Genomic DNA, 27,401 nt, shown 5'->3' on the forward strand with positions numbered 1-27,401 from the left:
CCTCACAGGTTATTTCTGGCATAACAGACTGTTGCACAAGGAGTGGCCTCAGGAATCCCCAACTGCCACTCTTTTAAGCCCTGAGAATCTAAAACGGTCCAGGGACCCAAATCCAGCACCACCCTGGCGTCTAGGGGATTGGGCTACTGTCCCTGCTCCTCGGAATGCCAGGGATCAGGAAAAGAAGATAAACATTTTCCATTTCCCTCTACAGTCCCAATGCCACTGGGGACACTCTGATTTCTCTAGTGGCTAAAGCGGAGCAACCTCCTCCCCTTCCCCTTTCCCACCCTCCCCCTTCTAAGCAGGGGCCAGATTAGCAGTATGTGACCTTGAGCCAGACCTTGAGCCTCCTGCTCCTTCCTCAGCTGTACTCGTGAGGGCCCAAGGGGGTGACGATAAGGTCCAGCTCTGACCTTCTGTGGCCTGGATTCTCTCCCGTTCCCCCAAGAATTCTGTCCTTGCCTCCAAACTCTCCCTGGCTTTGATGACCCTGAAAATAGAATTCTTCCAATTCCAGTTGGATAAGTATGACCTGAGAGACCAGAGATGGAACCAAGAAAGTGAGGCAGACACAAGACAAGGAGTGTGGTTATAATGAGCTCAAAGCCTGTGCCGGTCTGGTCTGTGAAAGGGCCTGGGTGAGCCAAGGTCAGTGCCCTGGGCAGAGTCATCGGGCTGCTCTGGCCGTGGCGGTGGTGGTTCCAGGCACGTCTCTGGGTTGTGAGGAACCCGCTGGCCCTGGGGCTGGGCTCCGACTGGGGCCCAGGTGTCGACCACTAAGGTATCGGGATCTCTGAGGGGCACCACGTTGGAGGATCACACGGGCATGTGCAGCTCGTTGTATTCATCCTGGCCGTCCTCGTCAAAGTTTGGTTCAGCATCTTCAGAGTCCAGCTGCAGAAGGGAGAGGGTTGGGAGAGGCAGGGAGGCGGCTCCCGCCCTCCCAGTCCCCGGCAACGCCTCCGGCCAGCAGCCCACACCCTCCCGGGCCTCGCTGACTGCGGGGACCATGACCCCAGCCTGAAACACTTCCCTCTGGCCAAAACCCTCAGGTCGCCGGCCCAGTGACACCTCCCGATAACAGTAACGGTGACAGCCGCTACCGCCACTCAAGTACTTCCAAGGGGCCAATCCTCGTTCCTGTGTTACCCCTGTACAGCGCGTTCGGGTGGGTGACTTCAAAACCACGTCCCTTCCTCCAGCTGACCAAACCAGAGCTCGGGGTGGGTTTCGGTGCCACTCCACCCCCGCTTGTCCCTGAGCTGTGTGCTTTCGTCCAGGACACGACCTGCACAGCTATCTGCAGTAGTCCTGTGCGGATTTCACACCAAACCGTCATACTTGGTGCTTTACCTGGATTAGCGCTTAACCCTCACGACACTCCTATAAGGAAGACTCCATTATCAGCCCCTTCCTACAGCTGGAAGTAAGATTCCAGGAGGTTAGGTAACTTGCCTCTGGCCACACAACTAGCAGGTGGCACAGCAGAGGCTGGGACCCAGGAGCCCCCGATTCCAGGGCCCATCTGCCCTCACACCGCCCCGCGCGGCATCCCTTACCGCCTGCAGCTCCCTTTCCTGGAAGAGCCGGGGCAGAAGGCAACGCCTCAGAGGCACCGTGAGCAGCAGCAGGAAGGGAAAGGCGAGTGAGGCCGCTGTGGACTTGACGACCCAGAGCAGCGCGATGCAGCCCAGCTGGATGCAGGTGAACAGGTGCATCCGCCACGTCTTCACCTGGGGAACCGGCCTCAAGTCTCACGGCGGCGCAGCCCTCGGCCTGCTCCTCCCCCCACCCCCACCCCCCCCCCCCCCCGAGTCTCTGGGGACTCAGCTCCCCAGGCCCCAACTTACCCTCCACCGTCATCCTGTCCATCTCCAGCCCGGGGAATCCCTCGCGGCCCCTCCCCTTCACCCCTCCCCCCCACCTCCATGCTTCCTGGCCCTACCTTGGTCACATAGGGTTGCTCAGGATGGTGTTTCGCCGGCATGAGGATAAGCAACAGACGCTGGGACAGCTGGATGCCGGACAGTGACGTGACCCCCATGTACAGGAAAATCCCAAAGAGCACAGCCAACGGGATCCGGCGCAGCACAGCCCCCATGACGATAGACAGGCCTGGAGGAGGTGACACAGACCTACCTGACCCCTCGGACGGCCCCCATGAAGATGGACGGGCCCCGTGGAGAGGGGATCTGGGCCTCGTTGCTACAAACAAGAGAAGATGGAGCAGGACAGAGAACCAGGAAAAGGCTCGGGGTAAAAAGGTTCACAGAGTGTTAAGAGGCAGGTTGGGGTCACAGCGGGTGCTAGACGTGATGCCTTCAGAGACTCAGGAGTCGCCTGGGTCAAGTCCGGGATAGACAATGGATTTAAGGCCACAGGGTCCGAGAAGGCAAGTCTGTGGGGTGGGGGCAGGGGGCCTTGCAAGGTGGGTGCTCTCACCCACGAGGCTGGCGATGAGCACTCCAGTGACCCGCTGCTCCCGCACCTCCTGGATCTGGGGCTTGTCGCCAGGAGCGATGGCAGTGCGCATAACAGTCAGTGCATTCACATGAGTGACTGAGCGGACGGTGGCAGCCGTGAGCCAGGGCAACCCAAACAGCCCACAGAGCCCCCCCAGCGAGCCGATCAGGAGCAGGTCCAGGTGGAAGCCAGAGCCCTTGAGCAGCCTCCGTGCCTTCTGGCTGACGATGAGCCTGCAGGGACGGGACGGGAAGCGAGGGCTGAGGGGCTAGGAGGGCAGGCCAGCCGCGAGGCCGGGCACGCGCAGCAGGGACAGCGTCGTCGTGGGGGGAACGACATGCAGGGAAGAGCTCTCCCCAGGGCCTGCCAGTTTCCTCTTTCAAGTTCCCAAAGCGATGTTCTCACGGCTAAGCAAATCAGAGCTAAAATCTCATACTGTGGGTATTTAAAGCACCACAAAAGCCAGATGCCAGATCTCACCACGTTGTGGTTTAAAACCAAAATGAGACACATGCGAGCATCACTGGGCGAGAGAACGTACTGCCAGAGTGTGGTGAGGACTGCCAAGTGCCACCTCGCAAATGGTGATGCAGACAGATGGGTATCGTGTCACAGCACCGCAGGGAAACTGTGCCCAGGCCCACGTGCCCCCCCCCTTGCCACCACTCCCACTGCTTCCCTCTCCTCCCCAACCTCCTCCACCCAGGGTCCTCCAGCCCCCTCACGCAGTGATCTGTGTCTCCATGAAGATCAAGATGAGGACCAGGAGGGCAGGGACAGCCGCCGCCACCATCATCCAGGGCGGGAAGGGACGGGCACTGCCCAGGGGTGGGATGAACCACGTGCGCTTATGGGGAGATGTCACTGAGAGCCCTGTGGGCACCGTCAGCTTCTGCATGGCAGGAAGGAAGACAGGGTTCAGGCACACGGCCTCCCCTTGCTAAGAACCCCACAGGGTGGCACTGCCCCCACCACCAAGTTCTGTGTTCCCTGTCCCAGGACTCCAGGAAACCTGGATGTGAACAGGTTTGGGGGAAATTAGTTTTCCGTCTTCCAAAGTCACTGTCCCTGCAAGGGTCTGGTAAAAGAGAATGACATCTTTTCTCCCTGAGGCCCAGGGACACCTGTCGTTTGGCCCCCAGCCCATTACTTGCTCCAGGAGTCTAGGCACAGGGTCACACAGCCTCACACACACACACACACACACACCCCCGGCTGGCCTCCTCAGCGGCCCCCAGCCCACCCACCCACCCCAGCGCAGCCCCAGCAGGTCACCATGTCACTAGGAAAGCTGAGGCCCACCCTTGATCGTGGCCACTGCAGCAGTGGGAACGAGTCGTGGCCTCCCTCTCAGGACTCTGGGGTGAGAATCCCCTGCCGGGGCTGGGGGGCGGGGGAGCTCGCTCACCTGCGTGTAGGTGTCTGTAATAGAGTAATCCACTAGGACCATCACCAGAATGGAAATGGGGATGCCAAAATCCCCAATGATGCGGCGAGCCTGGAGAGAGGAGCCAATGGGGTAAAGGAGCAGAAGGTGAACGTGAGGGTCAGGGGCACTGACATGAGGGCTCATTACTCCCGATTCCCTTGGGTCTGAGCTGGAGCCAGAAATCCCCTGACCCGTCCCTCTAAGTCCCACGGGTGCTGCGCAGCTCAAGAGGACATTCCTCCCCCGATTCAATTTCTCTGAAGCTTCCGGTGGGGAAGGGACTGCACAGATTTGGTTTAGGTCCATGGGTTGACCGGGACAAGGGGGAAGCCCCTCTCTGGAGCGGAGACTGGCAGTGACGGCAGGAACTGGGGGTGGGGGGAACCCACGGGGGCCCCCCACTCCCCAGCCACGCACCTTGCCACCCAAGAAGCGGCTGTTCCTGAACTTTCGTAGGAAGAAGGCAATGAGGAAGGTCCCAAGCATGAGAATGAGGGACAGCAGAGCCGTGTTGGGCTGGTTCCTCGGGCCCGGCGGCCCCTCAGTGGGGGGCAGGGTGCTCCCATTCAGGTCTAGCCCAGCCTCCAATGCCCCCTCAGGAGGGTAGAATGGCAGCAGCGGGTGCTCCGTGAATACCTGTGTGGGTTACAAGGTTGTGACACTCAACCTGGGCAGGTGACCCTAATTTCATCACCCTGATTTCGCCCTGGGTCCTCACATACCTGACCAGGCAACAGTGTCACGGGACACCCAGCTACACCATGCACGCGCACACGCGCATGTACACACACACACACACACAGTCCTCTACAAAAGGAGCCCCATAGCACCGACAGCGCCCCACTCCATCACATACTGGTTGGACCCCACTGGAGTTCTAACCTGTACCCTCTGGCTGTGGCTCCCTGCCCTTCAGCGCTGACCTAGCCCAGGGTGTCCCAACCCCCCACGCCCACACCCAACGGAGCCCTCCTCCCTGCCCCCTCTGCTCCCAGGGCTCCATGCGCCACCCCCATGCTCTCCTCCCCAGGGTGCTTCCCAGCCCCCACCTACGCCCACCCCCTAAGACCTCTCTGGACCTCCACCTTGTAGAGCTTGTGGAAGGTCTCATAGATGAAAATAAGCGAGATGAGAAAGGCGAAGATCTCCTGGGTGAAAGGTGAGATATAGCGGACCAGGAAACTGCCTTCGGCGGCCACCAGGGCAAGGACAAAAACCACCAGCCAGAGGCCAACCCACACCCGGCCGGTGAGGTACTCCAGGTCCTGGGCTCGGCAGAACTGGAGGACAGGAGGGAGGTGTGGTTACCCACAGAGGTCAGAGACCCTGGGGGGGGGGGGGGGGGGGGAGAGGTCACGGGATCCAAACGGGGAGGAGGGGAGACACTGCAGGGACCCATGGCCTGGGCCAAGGGACAGGGCATGAGAAGCTGATCCCTGGGGAGGGGCAGGGTAGTGCCGTCACCTTGAAGAAGGCTTCTTCGAACACCAGCAATGGCCCGGAGAAGCCGACCACAAGAAGCGGCTGGGCCCCCAGCAGGGAGAAGAGGACGCCAAGCACAGCGGTGGACACAATCAGCTCGGACACGCCCATCAGGCCCTCCGTCTTCTCCCCTGGTGAGGGCGAGGGTCAGTAGGAGGGCCCTGGCCTGGCTCCTTGGACCCGGGCCCTCCTCTTCATCTAACTTACCCTGACCTGGAGACCCAACTAGGACAGAGCAGCCCCCCAGAGCCCAGCCCCATCCCTCCCAGGCCCCTCACCACCAGCACCCCTGGGGCGGCCACAGCCTCCCTCGCCCCTTGCACCCCTCCCACCCCCTGCAAGAGTGATCCCTGGGGTCCCCCGACCACAGACCTTGAGGGTGACGCTGGGCGCCTCGCCCTGCCTCCCCTCCCTCTCACCTAGCAGGCCCCCGAAGGTGATGGCAGGGCTGAGGGCAGCGAAGTAGATGAACAGCACGGCTGCCACGCACTGGGAGTGCAAGGCGTCTCGCAGGTCACTGGGGTAGTGCGGGTACCGACGCTTCACATCCCGCACGAGCCCCCCAAACACTGAGCCAGTCCGCAGCAGGGGGTCATCTTCGGGGGTCGCCTCAGAGCCCCCCAACTCCACAGCCAGCTCTGGGGGAACAAGGGGCTGTTGGAGCACAGACCACCCCTCCCGCGGCGGGGCCCTGGGCTCAGTCCTCCCCGACAGGGGCTGGGAGCGGGCATGCAGGAGCTAGGGAGTCAGGGCAGGCTGGGTCATGACCTTAGGAGCTCCAGGGCGGGTAGGGGATGGGCCCCAAAGGGGCTGACCTTTCCCAGGGGCCACATAGCTTCCCTGGGTAGTCATCTCCACTTTGGTCTGTTCACGCTCCCTCCGCTTCCTCAGCAGCTCGCGCTGGAAGGCGGCCACGGAGCGCAGCAGGTCACGGCCCTCTACCTCCGATGGGGGGATCACGATGCTGCCATCCAGGAACTCGCTGATGGCACTCAGGAGGTCCTGCCGGTCATCTGCCTGGTAGGCAGCCTCATGAAACAGCTGGGGGCAGGAGAGGCAAGGGCTGAGCCTCCCAGAGCGCCCCTGGGAGGGCTTCGGAGAGGAGGCGTTGGGCCCTCACAGAGCCAGAGGCAGGGTGGATGTCTGGCCACGTATACACGTCCAATCCGATTGTCAAAATACGGAGTCATGTCCCTGCTGGCCAGGAATCGGCCGGCCACAACCCTGAACCTCCGAATGCTTTCTGTTCCCCTAGGAGCTTCGAGATTTTTCCACAACACCACAACTAAAGGGGCAACGCTTGGCATAGCAGGGGCCCCCGAAACCATTCTGACTAGAGTACCCACACCCTACAGGTTGGTCAGTATGGATTTCCAACATCACCCCTGGCCAGAGGACCTTCCTATCCAAGCTGAGGAGAAACCACAGCAAAGACCAACATACCCAGCCCTCCCCTTCAAGTCTCATGACTCATCCAGAACTCTTTCTCCCTCTTCAACCACCTCCCCTTCCAACGGCCCCAGCCTAGGGCTCCCTCTTCTCCCCTTGGCCAACAGCTCCTTCACAACCACTCCAGAGCACTGCCTCCACCCAGAAGGGCCCCCAGCACCCCTGCATCCACAGGCGCCAAGGTAGGCCGGGAGAGGCTGGGAAAAAGTAGGGCTCAGGGGAACAGGCCTAGAGCACCCAGCCCGGGGCCTGCAGGACCCACCTTGTCAGACATGAGGGTGGCAATGGAGCGCCCAAGCTCGTGGTAGTCAGTGCTGGTGTGGCTGGGACCCAGCATCACAAAGAGAAAGCGAACCGGCACCGGGACCTCGAGCACAGACTCCAAGAGCACAGCCTCATTCAGTCGCACAAAAGCTGCCGCCGGCTGCTCCAAGAAAGGCACACAGCCTGTGGGGGAGAGTAAGGCACCGGGCACTGGGCAAAGAGGATCAGTCCAGGCTGGCCCTAAAGAAAACATCTGGGGCTGTCATGTACAGCTGAGCAGGTTGCGTGCTGCACGAAGAAACCCCAATCTAAAGAAACCCTATTCATTCATACGTTTACATATTTATTATGATTCATCAATAGATGAAACGTTCACAGTCTTCAAGAAAGAGTGCTTCTTTTTAACTCCCACAAAAGTGCCGTACAGACTAGCAGCAGTCCCAAACAGCAGAAAACTGGACGGGAGGCAGGCAGAGGACTGAGAAAGAAAGAGCTGGGGGCAAGACAGGCTGTCAGGAAAAGCAGGTACAAGTTGGGGGGCTGGCCAGGGATGGAAGAGGTGGCCTGCAGGCCAGAGCATAAGACCAGCAGACCACAGTGGAAGGAAACCCACACACCCAGTAACCCCAGCCCCCCGCCCTCCTTACCCACGAGCACAACAGTAGCCTCGGCATCTTCAGGGATCTTCTCCAGTAGCTTCAGGCTTTTTCCCCGGTGACTGTCTCCCCCAGGCATGTGGAGGGGCTTCTAAGGACGCAGAACTGGAATAGGGCTGGGACCCTGACCGGAGGCCGTGGCAGGCCCTCCCCTCCCTTGCTTCAGCCCCCCTGGACTCTGCCCTCCAACCCCTGGACCTGGGCCCTGTTTTGTCCCTCCCCGGGGTGACGCGCCCCACATCGGGAGGAGACCACTCGGGCTGTGGACCCCTCCTCCGAGCAGCTCACGACGGCCTCAGCCTTATCTCGTTTAAACGGCTCCCATGGGTCTGCCGCATCATCTCATCTAAACCTCCTATTTCTGTAGGGCAGAGGCCCTCACGCATATCTGGATCCCCCACATGCCTTGTGTGGTACCAGGCATCCAAACTTCCTGACCCACTCAACGAAGCCATCAGTGGCCTCCAGTGTGAAATCAGAAGCCCTCTCAGTCCCCCAGCCCAGGTCAGAGCAAGGCGACTGACCTCCTTGGCATCTGGGTCATGAGGCCAGAGAGGGGCTGGTTCCCCCACATCCTCGGCCATGGTAGGCACTGCACCGTCAGGGCCATGGCTGGGGGTTGGGTGATGATTCCCCATGACCGAGTTCACGCTGGAGCTGGACGGGTTTCGGGGAAAGAAGCCAGTGTCCTTGTCATCATTGGGATGGCTGTGAAGAGGGCAGAGGGAGCAAGGCAGGTTAAGAGGAGATGCCCTTAGTGGGCTGAGGTCATGAAGAAATGAGAAATAAGGGGGGGGGGGGGGGCGCCTGGGTGGCTCAGTCGGTTGAGCATCCAACTTTGGCTCAGGTCATGATCTCACAGTTCGTGAGTTTGAGCCCTGCGTTGGGCTCTGTGCTGACAGTTCAGAGCCTGATTCGGATTCTGTGTTTCCCTCTCTGCCCCTCCCCTGCTCATCCTCTTTCTCTCTCTTTCTCTCTCAAAAATAAATAAAAGCATTTAAAAAACATGAAAGAAAAAAGCAAAACAAAGGAAAAAAAAGAAAAGAGAAAAGAGAAAAGGAAAGGAAAAAGAAAAAAGGAAAGGAAAAAGAAAAGAAAAGAGAAAAAAGAGAAAAGGAAAGAAAAAAGAAAAGAAAAGAGAAAAGAAAAGAAAAGAAAAAAAAGAGAAAAGGAAAGAAAAAAAAGAAAACAGAAAAGAAAAAAAAGAAAAGGGTCTGCATCCCTTGTACCTCAGTGTAAGAAAGAACCTTCTAACGGCTGGTGCTGTCCAAAGATGAACGAGGAATAAACTCCCTGTCACCTGGGTTATGCAAGCAGAGGCTAGAAAGCCACACAGGTGAGTCTGTGTTCCTGGAAGAGCAGCTGACCTAGAAGGCCCGTCCCAGGCGCCCCACCCTGGCACCTGTGTTTCAGCAGGAGGGTGCGAAGGACACTGGCCCTGTCCTCTGGACGGATCTGGTCAGACACGATCATGGTCTCCACCACGAGATGTGCGATACCCGGCAGAGTGGTCTGCTCCAGGTCCAGGAGGGCAGCTCCTGGGGGCACAGTCAAGGAAGGGGGCAGGGCCCCGTCAGATAGGAACAACCACCCCGGCCGCCTCGCTCCCCCGGGGCAGGCAGACACGCGGCGCGAGCCAAGCGCCCGGGGCTCACCGTTCCACGTGGCCTCGCCGAGCCAGAGAGGGGAGTGTGCAAAGGGAACGCAAGAGCGAGGGACGGCCCCTCCAAACCCGGGAAGGGGAGCCATGGGTGAGCTTCCCGCACGTGGACTGCGGCCTACTACGGCCCAGGTCCTGCGCCGGGCACCAGAGGCACAGCCCAGGCCCTCAGAGCTTACGGCTACGCAAGCAGTCAGACCCCACATCTCCAGAGTGGCAGCCGGACCTCGCCTGGGCCCAGGACTCCAGGGAGCAGTCCCCAAGAGCTGGACGGCCTGCTGCGGGCCAACCTCCGGGGTCTCTGAAGAGGGCACTGCACCCCAGGGCCAGGCCCGCGGGGCGCCTACCGTGGGCGATGGTCCTCCGGAGCTCCAGAAGGCTGCGGAAGGAGAGCGAGGCCACGTGGGGCTTGCCCCAGCGCTCTGTCTCTTCCTCCACATCCTCCTCAAACTTGATCCAGCGCGCCGTCTCCCGCCAGTGGGGCTCCTGGCTGCGGTCCAGCGTCAGCTCATTGAGCTCCACAAACACCTGAGGCGGACGCCAAGGTGAGGGTCTGGGGGCCGCCAGGTGGGACCGGCGGTCTCGGAGACACGGCGCCCAGGCGAGGCAGGGAGGAGGGAAGAGGAGGCTCTGGGGAGGAGGGGAGAGGAAGCCGCAGGCCCGGTACCTCATGAGGCCTCCGATCCAACGTCTTCTTCTTCTTCTTCCTGCGCAGGATGGGGGCCAAGCCACCGGGGCTGCCCCTCCCACCCTGCGTGCGCGACGGCTTCTTCACTAGGTGACGCCGCATGCCAGGGTTGTCCTCCAGCCGGTGACCTGCAGACGAGGCAGGCTTCGTGGTCCCAGGGGTCCAGCTCAGGGCCTCACGGCCACAGTTAACCCCTCCGGCCCCCTGCTCTGCCCAGCCAGTCTACCTGGCGGGTGCCACGGTCGCCCAGGGGCCATGTCCACACCTCCACACCACAGACAAGGACAGTGAAGCCCGGACAGGGAGATGGACTAGCCCAAAGTAACACAGGGGACCACCGGCCAAAGCACAGTAAAAAGTCAGACCCCAGCTCAGTCCACGGCCCCAGCTCCCTTCCCTCGCCCATGGCCGCTGCCTCTCATGCTGGAGCTCTATGACCTGTATCAATTCACCAGGCCCCCAACACTTTCCCTGTGCCCTCTCTCAGCACCCAGGTCTCCCCCATTGATACACACATCTGGCAGACTCAAGGAGGGCTCTGTCCCTTCCTCCCCGCCTGCCCCTTCCAGGCCAGCAGCTGCGGAAAGGCCAGCTGCCCAGTTACTCACAAGCTGGTCCCCCTGCCATGGGGCTCAGCTGGCCCTGGGTGGGTTCCCATGGGTCACAGTCATCAAGGTCCAGCACCAACATCTCTAAGTCCTCTGAGGTCAGCGAGTCTCGAGTGCTGGGGGCTGGGGCCATTCCAGGGCCCCAGCTCTCAGAGTCCTCAGGCCTAGGGCTTGGTGCCCCGATGGGCTCTGTGACCTCCTCCAGCAGGCTCATCATTCCCCCGGGGGGAGAGCCCTCGGCCCCTGCTCCCTCCCAGAGCCCTGGCTTTCCTAAAAGGTGGGAGCCTGGGCCAGTGGTCTTCACCCAACCAGAGCCTCCTGACTCCTGGCAGCCCCAGGCCTGCTCCCTGCTGCTTCCAGCCCCCTCCCTGAGTCTGTAAACACGCCCTCCCCCTGACCCCCACCCCCACACCACTGCTGCCATCGGATTGTTCCTGTCCCTGTCCTCAGGCCCTGGCAACTTTCCATGACGTACTGAGCTCAAAGCCCTCCCTCCCACCCGCGCCCACACACTGTGGTTCCAAGGGGGAGGGAGGTGGGGTCAGTGATGCCCCTGGCCCGGGCGCAGAGCCCCGTGGGTGATGACAGGTGGCACAGAAACCAGGGCACTGATAAGACGGAAGGAATGTGCCGAGATCACGGCCAGGCCCTGCCAACGGTGGTGTGACAAGTATGGGGCCCCTGATGTAGGGAGAAGCAGGACCCAGAAGAGTGGCTCACGCTCAGGGGGCCAGTGTGAAGGGGCCAAAAAGAAGATGAGAAGATGAGCCTTAGGGGAAGAGGAGATATAAAATCTCCAAATGCCATGGGGAAGAGAGGTTGCCTTATTCAGGGGGTGACTCAGAGGACAGAATCAGGACAGAAGGACAGAGGTGTCACGAAGGGAAATCTCAGCTCTGGCAACCAGAGAAGTGGCTTGGTGAGGTAGTGAGCTCCCCGCCCCTGGCCACATTCCAGCAGACAGGGATACTGCAGAGGGGACCCAGCGCTAGTCTGGGGAGAGCACAGAGCTTCCCCAAGGTTCCTCACAGGCGGGGCGCCCATGGGGGTGGGCCACGGGGGCTGCCACAGGGTGTCACTCACTCTTCATGTCGTCCAGGTCCGCGGAGCCCAGCATCTGGGCCTCCGCCTCGTCAGTGGGCACCTGCTGCTCCGGGCCACCTGGGCTACCCAGGGCACTGCCTGGGCATAGCCGTTCCCGAAGGTCATAGCTGGCCGACGGGCTCCAGGGCCGGCTCTTCTCCCCAGCGACTCGGGAGGCCCGGGCCCGGGGGCTCGGGGAGCTGAGGAGGCACCATGGCAGCCTTGGACTTGACAGGGAACCATGGTGGAGATGGGCCAGGTTAGGGGGTTCCTTTGCCCTCCTCCAGTTTGGGGTGGGGCCTGGAATAGCCCCCTGGGCACTAGACACAGACTCCTTCTGGGCAGAGAAGGAAGCTCACGTCCAGCTCCCTGCCCCCACCACACCAGTCCCCCCCTTCCTCTCTGTCCTTCCCCCTCTAGGCCTGTCCTCTCTGGTGACACCTTCTCTCTCCTCTTTGTCAGTCATGTGGATAGAGAGGGAGGCGTGCCCCTCCTCGCTTCCTCCGCCCCCTCTCCTCTCCTCCCCTCTTCCCCGGGGTCAGAGCTGGGGACAATCCCCAGGGTCAGGAAGGAGCCTGGGACCTGCTCTGGGCTGGGTGCCAGTACCTGACTGACTGCTGGGGGCTCTTGTCAGAGCAAGGGCCCACCGAGGGCAGGGGCTTGGTGAAGGCAGCCTTCCCAGAGAGGCCAGGACTGTCATCCTCGTCACTTCCAATGGAGAACTGTGGACAAAGCAGAGTGCCTGGGTCCCTGCCCAGACTCAGCCCCCAACCCCCGACTCTGCTTCCCCCGGGCAGCCCCAGCCCCCTCTGCTTCGTCTTCCTTCCTCTCCTCTCTGCACCCCTCCCTGAGGAGTCGGTGCTCCTTCGGGGGCAGACCCATACCTTTGCTTTCTGTGGGGACCCTGAGGGCGGGGGCTCCACAGGTTCTGCCTCAGATTCCCCTTCCTCTTCCTCCTCCTCCTCCTCCTCCTCTTCCTCCACTCCGGCTGCCCCCTCCTCCTGGATGGGAGGGGTCCCCTCAGAGGGGGGAGCAGAGGTCTTCTCCTTCTTCCTCTTCCTCCTGGTCTGCCGGGCAGAGGTGGGGGGCAGTCGCCGCAGCTTGTGGGGTGGAGGCAGGCGCGCCGAGAGCGGGTGGTGGGTGTGGTGGGATGTGTGCCGGTGAACTGGGGGTGCAGGAGAGCCGGTTGGGGTTCCCACAGCAGAAGGGGGCCCCTCACCACCCTAGGGGCACACACCTTATTCTAGCTCAGGGCCTCAAACAAGGGCACCCTAGTCCTTCCTCGAGAGCCAGGCTCCCCCCGACACCTGTATCCACGTCCTGCCATTGGTAAGGCCTGGCAGAGCGGGGGAATGGGCCTAAGGGAGAAGGTCGTGAAAGGGGGGCTCGGGGAAACAGGACACGATACAGCAAGGGGGGAAGGCAGAGTCAGAGCTGAGGGAGGAGGCAGAGAGAAGAGAGCAGGGCCAGAGGTATGGCAGAGACTTGGGGAAGACGAAGGTCACGGAGGGAAGCCTCAGGCCCATCTCCCTGTGTCTCCCCTGCGTCTGGGGCCCGGTCCCCTGGAAGGTGGACAGGCGATGGGTGAGGCAGGATGACTTAACATGGCATGGTGGCCCAGCACAGCGTCCAGCACAGCGTCCAGCACAAGATGGCACTGGGTGACCAAGCCAGTGGTGAGCACGGTGATGGTGGCAATGAAGGTGATGGTGGTGAGGGCGGCCACACTAGGGGTCCCCAGGCTACCCACACTCAAAGTCCCGCTCGCTGTAGCTGCGGCTGGGCTTCTCAGGGTCCCAGGCCGGGGGCTTGCTGATGAGGTCCCCAAACCTGCTCACAGCCAAGGTCTTGCCCAAGTCATCGTCCTCCTCCTCCAGGTCTGGACTCAGAGGGGGCTCCTCCAAGGGCACCCGGACCTGCAGGCTCAGACAGCCTCTCCTAAGGACCCTTGACCCAAGAACGCCCCACATCCCCCCCCCCCAAATCCCAGCCCTGGCTGTGGGCGGGGGAGACCAGCGGGCTCCACCTTCAACAACCCCCTCTCCCTGTGCCCCAGGCTTGGGTCAGCATCCCAGGCTCCCCGGGCTTGGGAGGGGAGGAGGCAACAGAACTGAAAAATACCAAAGCGCCCCCCCCTCCCCCGCCCCATACCCTCCAACCCAGCTCCATCCCTGGATCTGGGGGTCCCAAGGTCGGCCAGAGGACTCCCCTCTCCTCTTTGGGGGTCCCTCCCGTCTTCTTCCACCCCCGCGCGCGTCAGTCACCTGGGGTAGGGGGGAGGCGCCCCCGGGCGGCGGGATCACTCCGTTGGCCATGGCCGGGGAGGCGACTTGGGAGCCTTGCTCACTGAGGGACCCGTGACCCGGTTGAGAAGAAGGGGGCGCTGCAGGGGCCTAGTGAGGAGCCCTGGGGGAGGAGGGCGGGGTCAGGAGCCTCGCGCGGCCGCCCTCTCCCCCTCGCCGAGCCCGATCCCCCCGCCCGCCCGCGCTCCCATCCGAGGCCCCGCCACGCCCGGGACACTCCGGGGCCCCGGCCCTGGTCCTGGCCCGCCGCGCCCCGCCCTGCGGTACCTCGGGGCTCCGGAGCGTGCGGGGCCAACGCCGGCCACCGCGCCCCATCTCCCGCGCGCGCTCCGGGGCCTGGCGCCGCGCAGGGCCGGACGGCCGGGGGGCGCCCGCGGCGGCGGCGAGCCGGGCCGGCCGGGCGGACGCAGGCGCCGGAGCCCGCAGCCCGGGGCTCCACCTCCTCGCGCTCGGCTCCGCAGCTCCGCCGCCGCCACCGCCGCCGCCGCCGGGCCGCACAATGGGAGCGGGCGGGCCGTGACTCACTCCGCCCCGGCCGGCCCGGCCCCCACGCGCGAGCCCCCGCAGGACCCACCCTGCCCGCCAGCCCCTTCTCCCGGCGCCCCACGCATGGCCGGGGGCGGGTGCACGGCCCTACATTCCCACAATCCCCAGATCGCTCCCCCACTTTGCTTTTAGCCTCCCCTCCCTCCCCTCAGGAGCCCTGGAGGCGACCCCTGCACCGACACAAGCCCCTCCAACCTTGGGAACTAGGCTCACAGACACCGGAAGGCAGCCCCCACGTCCCCCTTTGGTCCCAATATAGCCTCAGATGCCTGGCTTCTGCCACCGGGCACCACCCAACATTCGACCTTGGCACATCACCTCCCCTCCCGGGTTTGCCCCTCTGTGGCCTGGAGTAGGAGTGTTCCAGGGTTCCATCCAGCTCTAAGATTCTGTAGCCCAGTTGCCACAGCCCCCCTCCCCACCTACACTCCCTGAGATCACTTCTCCTTTTCCAAGGTCATATCTCCTTTTCCAAGGTCAAAGGTCTTTGGAAGGAACTGCTGGATCCCAATTTGATCCTCCGGTGTCTGGCTGAAATTGGGCACCCAGCCCCAGGCTACATCCATAACAGCCCTTCAATAAAATGTGTTGAAGACATAGTGCAGCCACTTCCCCAATCTTTGGGAAGACAGAAGACGATGTGGAGGCAGGACCGGGAGGGAGCTAAAGGGCAGGGGAAGGTGAGCCAGCCCAGGAGAGGGGAAAAAAACGCCTGCAGAGAAGGGGTATGGGGGACAGGGTGCTGGACAGGATGGTGCTCTGCATGGGAAAGAGGTTTAACCTTGTGACCTTGGGCATGTTATATACGCTCTCCTACCCCTGCCCTCATCTGGCTCTCGGCTCGATTCAAGAGATTTTCGACACCGAGAGCCACACAAGGGGAGAGGGGAGGGCAGCGAGGGCCTGTGAACACCCACTTGGCTTTGCACCGCACCAGACCCTCTCCAAACTCGTTTCAGCCTTCCCACAACAGAGATGCAGGGAGGCTGATTACCCTGCCATGGTCCCAGCTGGGAAAGCAGGCTGCCGAGCAGGTCTCGGGGGTGTGTACAGGGTGACTGTCCGAACCACAGCCATTTAACTGCCCCCAGCCTCTTACATCGAAAGAAATGTGCTCGGCCTCCCCATCTTGCAGGGCGGGCGGTCATCAAGAGGATGAAACAAGACGCCAGTGTGAGTCAGCTGTGTGCCAATGGAGCATGTGGAACTGTGCCCCAGAACTCCAGGAGTGACACCCATCTGTTATGGATTGAATTGTGTCCCCGCCAAATTTATAGGTCGAAGTTCTAACCCTGGGCACCTCTGAAGGTGGCCTTATATGGAAACAGCCTAGTCAGACTGGGGTAGGGTGGGCTCCTTTTCCAAAAGGACTGGTGTTGTCATAAAAGGGGGAGATTTGGACACAGACGCACACTCAGGGAGGACCCCGTGTGAAGACAGAGTTGGATGCCACAAGCCAAGGAGCTACTAGAAGCTGGGAGAGAGGCCTGGAACAGATCCTTCTCTAGCATTTTCAAGAGGGAACATAGCTGTGCTGACATCTTGATCTCAGGCTTCCAGTCACCAGAACTCTGAGCTAAATCTCTGTTGTTTAAGCCTCTCGGTCTGCGGTGCTTTCTTACGGCAGCCCTAGCACGCTGACATGCCATCCCAAACCTTTATACTCTGAGCCAGGTGACTCGGTCCCAAGACTCTATCTTGAGGGATGTTCGCACAGGGCCCTCACCTCCTTAGAGATACTCAAGAGCCTTGGTGCCTTTTCCAGTGGGGAACATTGCAAAGGGCTCTGTTCAGTCTACCTCCGACCCCTTGGTCGTCCTCATGGCCCCGTCCCTGGCTTCTAGGCTACAAACTTGGTATCCAAGTTTGGGGGAAATGCTGATGGCCATTGGCTGTTTCATGCCAACTCATCCCATTAGACATCAGGGAATGCTCCATTTCTCCCACTTCAGATGTCCTGGCCTCCTGGAGGCTTTTCCAGTTGTGTTCTCCCGCACCTGTAATTGTCAATCCCCAACACAGTGGGGATTCCCAGTGGAGTCTTTAATCCTGCGACAAGCGTGCTTCTTGCATACTCAAAGAATGGCCACTGTGTGTGCGAGACAAAGGAAACAGGAAAGGTGACCAACGCAGAAACTCAGAGTACCCCACTGGCACCCTTCTCCTCAGCCCAGACTGACTTGAATGCCCGTACCCTGCATGTTGAGGCCCAGAACACTTATCTGACACATGTACCACCACCAAGGCCTGTCCCGTATGTCCAAGAGCTCAGAAGCCACGCCACCACGCCGCCCGGATGCAGACACACGAGCACATCGTCCTCTAGGGTTCCTCACAAATGGACCAGGAGCCCTCGGGGTGGGTCCTCCCCTAGCCATTCCCTGCAATCACAGTCTTGTGACCAAGCACGTTGGGAACCAGCCTGACGTAGTGGATATTTGTCCTCTGCGGCCACCCAAACCTTTGCAGACCCTCTACAGTTTTGGTCGTTGCCCATGAGTACTGTCCCTCCAAGGTCAAAGCCGAGTGCCCCTCGCCGGACTCCCTTGCAGCTAGGGTACAGACGCAACCTGGGTTCCACCAAGCAGACTTGCCTGTGCAAGGCCTGAAATCAGAAGTGAGCACAGGGGTGGAGGCGGGTGGGTCCTCTGAGAGCAGCGGTGCTGCTTTTGCTGGAGAAGCTGTACTGACGGGGCCGGTTCCTCTCTATTCCTCCCCCAAATACCACCTAACGTTCATTATTTCCTTTAACAAATTCCAGCTTGAAGTAGCTCAGCATTCTGACTGATAGAATTGGGGAAATGGCTCTGATTCCAGGGCACAGGCTAAGCAGGCACCAGGCATTAGCAGGACCAATACCAGGGAGCTGGGGGCAGGCACATGAGAGAATGACAATCCTTTTTTTTTTTTTTTTTTGAGAGAGGGAGAGTGTCTTTTTTTTAAGTTTGTTTGAGGTGGGGGATGGGCAGAGAGGGAGAGAGAGAATCCCAAACACACTCCACACTGTCAGCACAGACCCAACGCGGGGCTTGAATTCATGAACCATGAGATCATGACCTGAACCGAAATCAAGAGTTGGACACTTAACCAGCTGAGCCACCCAGGCGCCCCGAGAGAGAGAATCTTAAGCAGGCTCCATGCCTAGCGCAGAGGTCAACATGGGGTTCAATCTCATGACTGTGAGATTGTGACCTGAGCAGAAATCAAGAGCCAGGCATTCAACTGACTGAGCCACCCAGGTGCCCCGAGATGACCATCTTCTTAGCAGACCTGGGCAGTCTCTGTCCTCTTATTACTATGTCACTCCTCACCAACTCTACTCCTTAATCTGTTGTGTTGTTGTTTTTTTTTAAGTTTATTCATTTGGGGTGCCTGGCTGGCTCAGTTGGAAAAACATGAAATTCTTGATTTGGGGGATGATGAGTTTGAGCCCCACGTTAGAGGATTAAATAACCTCTAGAGGATGACTTAAATAAACTTTTTAAAAATAAAAAATAAAGACTGGTGCAGCTGCTCTGGAAAAGTGTGGAGGTTCCTCAAAAAATTAAAAATAGTTCTCCCCTATAACCCAGCAATAGCACTGCTAGGAATCTACCCAAGGGATACAGGAGTGCTGATGCATAGGGGCACTTGTACCCCAATGTTTATAGCAGCACTCTCAACAATAGCCAAATGATGGAAAGAGCCTAAATGTCCATCAACTGACGAATGGATACAGAAATTGTGGTTTATATACACAATGGAATACTACTTGGCAATGAGAGAGAATGAAATCATGCCATTTGCAGCAACGTGAATGGAACTGGAAGGTATCATGCTGAGTGAAATCAGTCAGAGGAAGACAGATATCATATGTTTTCACTCATATGTGGATCTTGAGAAACTTAACGGAAGACCATGAGGGAAGGGAAGGGGAAAAAAATAGTTACAAACAGAAAGGAAGGGAGGCAAACCATAAGAGACTCTTAGAACAAAGAACAAACTGAGGGTTGATGGGGGGTGGGGGACAGGGGAAAATGGGTGATGGGCACTGAGGAGGGCACCTGTTGGGATGAGCACTGGGTGTTGTATGGAAACAATGAACCATGGGAATCTACCCCCAAAACCAAGGGCACACTTTATACACTGTATGTTAGCCGATTTGACAATTATATTAATAAATAAATCAATAATAAAATGAGTTTTAAAAAAATAACAAAATTAAAATAAAATAAAGTTGATTTTTCTTTAGTAATCTCTACACCCAACGTGAGGTTCAAACTCATGACCCCCCAAATCAAGAGCCACACGCTCTTCTGACTGAGTCACCCAGGCGGCCCTCCATTCCCTAACCTTCATGATACACAATAATAACCTCATTACCTTAAATGTTGGTTGTGCTATCCTGGTTATAAACCACTTTAATATTCATAATCTCATTAGTCCACAACAACCTTCTGAGGTAGAGTGTCTTAATCCCATTTGACATGAGAGAGAGAGAAAGGGCTCAGAAAGTTGAAGTGATTTGCCCATGGTCTCTGGAAACAGCATGGCCAAGAATTGAACCCAGGGGTGGGGAGCCTGGCTGGTTCAGTCGGTAGTGCATACGACTCTTAATCTTGGGGTTGTTTGAGCCCCATGTTGGGTGTAGAAATTACTTTTTTAAAAATCTTAAAAAAAAAAAAAAGAATTCAACCCAAGGGCTTCTGGTTTCATGTGCAATATTCATCCCCATACATTACAGTGGCCCCAGCCCCACCCCCATGTCCTGACGTCCTCCTGCAACTGTTGAACTTTCCGCGTCACGAGCACAAACTGTGCCATCCATGAGAATGGAAATTCCAGATGAATTTTTTAAGGAGATTGCACCTTTGCTACCAGAGGCTGCAGAGGGGAGTGGTTAAGCATGAGATGGCTAGAGCCAAGCAGCCTGAGTTCACAGCCCAGCTCTGCCACTTGACAATCACATGACCTTGAGCAGGTTATTTACCCTCACCGGACCTCAGATCCCCCTTCTGTAAAATGGCAATAATAATGGGGTTGTTGAAAGAATGAGATGAGTTCATCCATGTAAAGCACTTAAAACAGTGCCAGGCACATAGTAAATGCTCAGTAAATGTTAGCTAGCTTCAATCCCATTACAAATCTAAGAGACACGGTATTGAAAAGACCTCGGGTAACTTAAACTACGAAAAGTGACGAAATGTACACACACAAAGTAAGCAGGAATGGTCTTACACTTAAAAGGACCGTTAAGTCAGTCTTCCAGCCAGACTGGGTACTAGTCATGCGAATTCAAAGACAGAGAGCTCCAGAACAGCTTTTATCCCCACTAGGATAGATTCTGACACTCCTTGGCCAGTGAACCAAACTTTGCTCTGGTAATCGTCCCTCAGCAGACTGGAGAGCTTCTAGAAGATGGGAGGGTGTGGGTTCCTATGTGCTACCGACGGAGCCAGTCGCCATTTCAACTGGCCTAGAATCCCCTCTGGCCAAGCAAGAGTCCCTCACCCCTGTTCCCCCAAGCTGAACACCCAGTGCCATTTGTGGTTGACTGGCCAGCCTCGTGATGAGTAAGACCTTATTTTTACAAGAGAGATACCATGGCTCGAGAAAGAGCCCCAACTCTGGAGTTGGGCTAAAACAAAAATAAAACAAAATACCAGTTCAATGCTTGGCACAGAACAGGTGCTCGACAAATGTCATTCTTATTTACTATTGTTATTTGCAGTGGTTCCGCCATAACCCGTGTCCCTCAGCAAACCTGGACTCAGATCTGAAACAAATCCAATCTGAGGGCACTGCCTCTCCCGGAAGGTTTTTTCACCCCTGCAGAGCCCACCTTTCAGCTTTGGATATACGGATTCTTTGTGGCTAGACTGACATTTTGACACAGAAGCTTAGGTCCTTTTGCTCTCCTCCCCCAACCCGCCTGAGCAGACAGCTTGCTTTGAATTTTGGCTTTTGAGAATGGGTAGGACAGAAGCCTGCAAGCCTTTCCGTCTTCTGCACTCAGAGTCGAAGTCTCAGGAAACCGAGGGAGGTTTGCAGAGGGGGAAAAAGAAGGGGTTAGCGAGACATGCGGTGTCTTGGCCAGAAAGGGGTGGAGGGTCCAGAGGTTGTCACAGACCCTTCGCCTCCCCCAGTCAGCAAAGCAGGAGGAGGTTCCCCCAAGATGTGGGGAATGGGGAGGGTGAGGTCAGTGAGCTCCGCCAACCTCATAGGATGGGGGCTTGAAATAAAAGTTTGAAAATGTTTTCATGGGGACGTCTTCTTGGTGGCTCAGTCGGTTAAGCATCTGACGTCGGCTCAGGTCATGATCTCACAGTTCTTGAGTTCAAGCCCTGAGTCAGGCTCTGTGCTGACAGCTCAGAGCCTGGAGCCTGCTTCAGATTCTGTCTCTCCCTCTCTCTCTGTGCTCCTCCCCTGCTCATGCTCATGCTCTGTCTCTCTCTCTCTCAAAAATAAACATTTACAATTTTTTAATGGAAAAAAAAAAAAAAGAAGAAAATGTTTTTGTAAAGCAGGGTTTCAGGCATACCCAAGTGTGTAAACCAAAACCCACACACTCACTCTATACATCAGGTGTTGGATGTACCTCTGTGAAAAAATCAGCCATGCTCCCTGCCTTTGGGCTGTTTATAGTCAACAGACAAGCAACACATAAGTGTATTACAAAACATGGCAAGTGCCAGTTACAGAGACCACTGAGGTGGCACAGCTAAGGATACGCTCTGGAGAGAGGGGACGATTGAGCAAAGGCCATGAAGGGTATGGGGGGAAGCAGGGCAAATGAGAGCATTCCAGGCAGAAGGAAGAGCTTGGGGAAGGCCGGGTGGCAGGAAAGAAAAGGCATGGATATTTGGGTGTGGAGGGTCTGGATGGTGTTCTTCTGGCAGGACGTGGTATCCCTGGAGCCTGGAGCCACCAGGAGACGGATTTAAAACGACTGAGGGTGGGGGCACCTGGCTGGCTGAGTCGGTAAAGCATACAATTCTCGATCTCAGAGTTGTGGGTTTGAGCCTCACGTTGGGTGCAGAGATTACTTTAAAAAAATAAGATCTGGGGCGCCTGGGTGGCTCAGTTGGTTGAGCGTCTGACTTCAGCTCAGGTCATGATCTCACAGTCCGTGGGTTCGAGGCCCGCGTTGGGCTCTGTGCTGACAGCTCAGAGCCTGGAGCCTGTTTCAGATTCTGTGTCTCCCTCTTTCTCTGACCCTCCCCTGTTCATGCTCTCTGTCTCAAAAATAAATAAATGTTAAAAAAATTTAAAAAGGGGCGCCTGGGTGGCGCAGTCGGTTAAGCGTCCGACTTCAGCCAGGTCACGATCTCGCGGTCCGTGAGTTCGAGCCCCGCGTCAGGCTCTGGGCTGACAGCTCGGAGCCTGGAGCCTCTTTCCGATTCTGTGTCTCCTTCTCTCTCTGCCCCTCCCCCGTTCATGCTCTGTCTCTCTCTGTCCCAAAAATAAATAAAAAAACGTTGAAAAAAAAAATTAAAAAAAAAAAAAAATTTAAAAAAAATAAGATCTTTTTCAAAAATAATAATACAGTGACTGAGGGTGAGCCAGGGTGGACAGTCTAGAAGTCTAGAAGACAGCCTAGTCTAGAAGTCTAGAAGGTCTAAGAGGCAAGAAATACCATTTAGGAAAAAGAGGGGTCCTGTCTGGGATCTGGCATCCCCTTGGTGAGAATCTTAACCTTCCTTGCCCTGAGCCTCCGTTTCCTCACCTGTAAAACAGAGATCATGCTTTTCCCTCAGGGCTGTACTGAGGGCAACGGCGTCACTGAGATGATCAGTGCAAAGACCAGCGCAAAGCAGGTGCTCCAAAATGGAGGTTATACTTCCCCGTTGTAGTCTTACCCACCCTTCGTGCGCCGGCTCCGAGGCGCCGTGTCCCACTCGCTCGCCGGACTGGAAGCTCCTTGAGAGCAGGAGCACGTCTGATTCGTCTTTATTCTCCCCCTCCCATCTTCTCTCCAGAGAGCCTGGCCCATTTTAAGAGCTCAATAAATGTCGTGGAATTGAAGACAAGCGCGCGAGTAATTATAGTAACTAATAAACTGAGGAATGTTTTTGCGGAGGACAGAGAAGTCCCCGCGTCCAAGACGATCAAATGACAGAGGACGGGCCAAGAAAAAAACATGCCATGGCCTGCTCGCATCCCCAGCAGTGTCCGAGCTCCCCTCCGAAGCACCCTGGGGAAACAGCCACTCGTGAACAAGCGGGCGGTCAAGATGTAGGTTTCTTCTGATTACAAAGGGCATTTCTGGGCAACAAAGCGGGCTGTGATAACTCGCAGGCAGTTTGTTTAAACCAGCATTTATTTACTGCTTTCTGGCTCACGCAGCACTTCCACATGCATTACTGCACTCCACGATTTGGTGAACTGGCAAGTTATGGATGAGTCTCATCCTCGCTGTAGATCGAGGTGCCACGGATCGGTAAGGACAAGTGACCTGCCCGTGGTGGAATAGTCAGCCACAAAACTAAGGCATAAGCCTGGACCTTCTGGATCGAATCCACCGTGCCTTTCCCTGGATGACCATCACCCCACACGCACTCGTGAGTACACAGATGCAAAATACTGCACGCACCTGCAGACAGGCAACGCGCAGCCCAGCACTGTGGCTGAACTTCCAACCACGCCTAAGCGATCCGGGGAGGGTCTTCTCAGAAGCCACCGTGGCATCCTGGCAAAGGGGGAGGGATGTGACTCTTCATTCCACGTGAAGTGACCCATCAGCAAGGGTGGACCCTGTCTCATTGAGAAAGAAAGAAAGAGTCTTCGAGGTGACCTACTCCCCACCTTCCAAAGTCTCAGGAGTCGTCTATACCACTCAGTTTAGGGGGCACCTGGCTGGTTCAGTCAGCGGAACGTGAGACTCTTGATCTCAGGGTCGTGAGTTCAAGCCCCATGTTGGGAATGGAGTTTACTTAAAAAGTAAATAAAATAAAATTTTAAAAATAATAAAAAAATAAAAATAAATGAAAACTTTTAAGTTTTGGCCACTGACCGCCTAGGGCCTCATCTAAGTTTTTAAATATTACTTTTGAGGGCGCTTGGGAGGCTCAGTGGGTTGAGCATCCAATTTTGGCTCAAGTCATGATCTCGCAGTTTGTGGGTTCGAGCCCCATGTCGGGCTCTGTGCTGACAGCTCAGAGCCTGAAGTCTGCTTCAGACTCTGTGTCTCCCTCTCTCTCTGCCCCTTCCCTGCTCATGCTCTGTCTCTCTCTCTCTCTCTCTAAAAAATAAACATTTTTAAAAAATCAATAAATAAAATAAATATTACTTTTGAATCATACCTTTAGGGGAGTTAAAAATATTTTTAAAATAAAAAGAGCCTCAATACCATCCCTGACCCCCTCTGCCTTGTTCTCATCTTCATCCCCGTCACAACTTGTCCCTCTGGAATTCACTTACACAAACAGAAGTAAATATGAATATATACATTTCATCTCATCCTACCTTATTTCTACAGAAAATGTGGCACAGTGCTGTTAGTGACGTTTTTAGGGAGTGACTCCTTTCTCTCCACTGCTTCAGGCCTGCACTGCCAGCAAGCCCAAGGCCAGACAGATGATCAATGAGCACTTGTTAGAGGGGAAAGGCCAGACTGGATGGACAGGTCGATCCCTGGGGCCAGTCCAGGGCGTGAGAGGCCAGTGCTTGCTGACGGCCATCTGTGCACAAGCATCAGTAGCAAAGCAGGTCCCATCCGCTCAGAGGGCAGCAGAGTGTCAGAAGCAGGTGCATCCTGGCACCTGGTGAGGCGTGGCGCTAAAGGCCAGATGCTTCCGAGAGTGGTAATGGTAATGGCCTCACCATCGTCCACTTCTTCGGTGGCTGATACCAGCACCTGTCTTCTGGGTCACCAAAGAAAGAGCAACCACAGGACAAAGGGCGCAGAGGACTCCACTGACTTGTTAAAGAAGACAAAGAAGCCCGTAGAGATTTTAGGCACAAAGAAACGGAAGAAGTTCCTCGTGAACTACACCAGCCTCACACCGCTTTGCAAATCACACTACGATGACTAGACATTAGTCTGCCTCATAGGGACCATCTGACAGGACTTCTGGAGAAGTCCTTATAAATGGGCCCGACCTTTCTGAACCATAGCTCTGGGCCAGCGGCTGGGGAAGGTCTCTCTTGGGGCCAATACCGGCTTGTTCGCAGATGGTGCAAAAGTGCTGATGGGGAAGGGGGTGTGCACACCACCAAGAAAGTGGACTAATCTTTTTGGGAAGTTTTAATTTGCTTCAATTAAAAATTCAGGCCAGCTCTGAGCCAACAGAAGTAGGTGAACTTATTTTCTGAACCTCTGCACAGTCCTTTCGCAGGCCTGTCACCGAGGGACCTCCACCCTAGCCAGCATTTCCCGACTGGTCAGTTCCAAGATTCACACTGCTTCCTCTCCACTCTCCAGCTAGACCAGACCAGGATCCGGCTGGGGAAGCAGGAGACAGAAGCCATCTGGCTCTGAGGTGCAGAAGAAACCCCCTCTCTGGGGCCTCGGCTCAGGTCTGCCAGGTCTGGGTCATTTCTATTATACTGATGGCTCTTTTCTTAGGCGAATTGGCTCTACATCTCATGATCAAAGGGTGTAGGAAACACCTGGGAAAATGAGCTGCTTTAAACGACGTACGGACCGTAGTAAGGGCTCACTAAGCCATAGCTGTTAGGTTATTACCTCCCTCATTATTTTGAGGTGTGCCTCTATAAATCCTCAAGGGAGCGTTACATACTGGCACCACCAGCCCCTCTCAGCAGTCCTGACCCAGAGAAGGTAGGTGATTTCCTGGAGGTAGTTTATGGGCTGCTGGAGAAGCCCGCCTGCCCTGACGTGTGCTCTAATGGGCTCTGCGGTAGGACCTGTGTCCTATTAACCAATCAAGTGAAGGAATAAATAAACTCATCCTTTCAGTGTACTTAGGAAGAAATATGCTTCAGGACAGGAACAATGCTGACCCACATGAGGGTCAGAAAAGGCAGAATTAAGGAGGGGGTCTTAACCAGGATCAAAGGCTTCTCCCTCCCAGGGCCCCACAGTTCCTTCACCTCCTCAGAACTCAGGGGCTTCTCAGGGTGCCTGGGTGGCTCGGTTGAGCGTCCAACTCTTGATTTGAGCTCAGGTCATGGTCCCGGGGTCACAGGATAGAGCCCTGCGTCAGACTCCAGGGCTGACCACGGAGCCTGCTTGAGATTCTCGCCCTCAATCTCTCTCTCTCTTTCTCTCCCTGTGCCCTTCCCCCCGACTCATGCTCTTGCTGTCTTTAAAATAAATTAGACGGAAAAAAAATTAAAAAAAAAAAGAATCTAGGGGTTTCTCTCTTGTACTTTTGCTCTCTCGTGAGCAGGGTTTGAGGCTGAGTGACAGGCCTCCAGTGGCATTGATTATTTCCCATACGACTCCACCCTCTGGAGCCCCAGGGTTTGCAGAGGCTGGCTGGGTCAAGGGTAGAACTGGGGCACAGTCTTCTCTAGCCTACAGCACACCCCAACCCCAGGTCCCACCTTGGACTCCCCCAAAGCAGCTTTACAGTGATGCCTGACCCAGTTTCCAGAGCACATCCCTCCCCCATGAACCCTAAGTCGAAGGCCTTCTAGTGGAGAGGAGTAACCCCCAGACCACTAACAAAGAAACCATACGCCCCTGCTCTCTAGGTCCACACCTTCCACACCCTTCTATGTTGACTCTTCCAATTGTAACAGATGAAAATTCCAGAAAACATGGCAGTCTTCCAAATTCAGGTATGCAAAAATGTGGTTTTCTTGACAACTCAACTCTATCCTTGTAACGAGCCCCATTTCCAACCAACAGAGAAGTTAATCTGTTAACATTCAAGTCAAGTCAGCCTCATCAGTGATTTAAATTCAAGCGACTCAAATTTAACTTGGTCATATCCCCATCTGGGGGCTGGACCTACACCACCCTCCGGCCGTGCTGCTGCAAGGACCCGGCCAAGCTCTCTAGCATGCTTTCCGTGCACTTCCCCGCACTTCCGGGAACCCACAGGATCCTCTGGGCCCCCTCCCCTTTCCATTTGAGAGAAATCTGGGCAACTGTCACCAGCCCTATCCTGCCACCTCCTTCCAAAAGGCCAGCTCTAAGTGTCCTCATGGCACAGGGAACATCTGACTGGTCACTGTCTTCCCTAGTTCCAAACATGGAGCTAGGCACAGGGCCCCTAGCGGTATGGGGCATCGTTCCTTCACTGCTCCTAATGCCCTTCTGTAAACACTCTCCCCTCTCTCCCCTGCAGAGCTCTTCGTCCCTTTATGGTCACTCTCAAATCTCTTCTTACTGTTTAGCCCTTTGACTTAAAACCTAAGGATCGTCATCTCTGTTCTCTACAGTTCTGCTAGAAGGGGTGAAAATCACCCATGAATTAATACTTCACCTAACATCTCGCTACACCCTGGAGGAAAGAGAAACTTCAGATACACTCCATCTGGCTCACCTGTCCTGCACGCATCTAGGATTATGCAGGGCAGGGTGGGCAGTGGTCCCTCTCTGTGAACTGTGAGTGGGGCCGGGCACAGAGGCCCATCCATGGCAGGGAATGGGAGGCAGTGAGGCTCTGTGGTTTGCTGACTGCCCAGGCTTTGAAGTCCCACGAGTCCGGACTTATCAGGTCTCCGCCCTTTACTGATAGGACGTTGAAGAAGTCATTTAGCTCCTGTAAGCCTATTTCCTTCAACAAGATGCCACCCACTTCAGGACTCCTGTGAGGAGGTACCATCCCTAAGCACTTGGCTCAGGGCCTGGCATATAAATGCTCCATAGATGA

General features: G+C 56.6%; 1 protein-coding gene and 1 long non-coding RNA gene across 5 annotated transcripts; both read right to left on the reverse strand.

Moving 5' to 3' along the window:
* Nucleotides 1-575: 575 nt before the first annotated feature.
* SLC4A3 (solute carrier family 4 member 3) lies at nucleotides 576-14,849 on the reverse strand. 4 transcript variants are annotated; one of them, XM_060623758.3, is made up of 23 exons: nucleotides 14,830-14,849; nucleotides 14,050-14,191; nucleotides 13,536-13,701; nucleotides 12,670-12,950; nucleotides 12,392-12,507; nucleotides 11,786-12,012; nucleotides 10,074-10,222; nucleotides 9,754-9,934; nucleotides 9,149-9,284; nucleotides 8,271-8,454; nucleotides 7,738-7,837; nucleotides 7,089-7,273; nucleotides 6,193-6,418; nucleotides 5,797-6,015; nucleotides 5,360-5,508; nucleotides 4,981-5,175; nucleotides 4,313-4,531; nucleotides 3,875-3,964; nucleotides 3,192-3,358; nucleotides 2,446-2,699; nucleotides 1,949-2,118; nucleotides 1,563-1,736; nucleotides 576-897 (listed from the first exon to the last, which is right to left on the reverse strand). In XM_060623758.3, the coding sequence occupies exons 2-23, from the start codon at nucleotides 14,098-14,100 to the stop codon at nucleotides 820-822; spliced, it is 3,717 nt and encodes a 1,238-aa protein (XP_060479741.2). In that variant the 5' UTR covers nucleotides 14,101-14,191; nucleotides 14,830-14,849; the 3' UTR covers nucleotides 576-819. The 4 variants fall into 4 exon arrangements, with proteins under 4 accessions (XP_060479741.2, XP_060479740.2, XP_060479742.2 ...); XM_060623757.3 differs by lacking the exon at nucleotides 14,830-14,849 and adding an exon at nucleotides 14,356-14,747; XM_060623759.3 differs by lacking the exon at nucleotides 14,830-14,849 and adding an exon at nucleotides 14,356-14,746 and having other exon boundaries at nucleotides 11,786-11,985.
* An 8,066-nt stretch (nucleotides 14,850-22,915) lies between these two features.
* Nucleotides 22,916-26,794, reverse strand: LOC144617121 (uncharacterized). Its single transcript, XR_013557177.2, has 2 exons — nucleotides 24,079-26,794; nucleotides 22,916-23,367 (listed from the first exon to the last, which is right to left on the reverse strand). It is a non-coding gene; the product is annotated as an uncharacterized LOC144617121 (long non-coding RNA).
* Between the last annotated feature and the right edge of the window lie 607 nt (nucleotides 26,795-27,401).

The sequence above is a fragment of the Panthera onca genome, chromosome C1 (genome assembly GCF_046562875.1).
Source record: "Panthera onca isolate mPanOnc1 chromosome C1, mPanOnc1 haplotype 2, whole genome shotgun sequence".
In the NCBI taxonomy this organism is placed as follows: Eukaryota; Metazoa; Chordata; class Mammalia; order Carnivora; family Felidae; genus Panthera; species Panthera onca.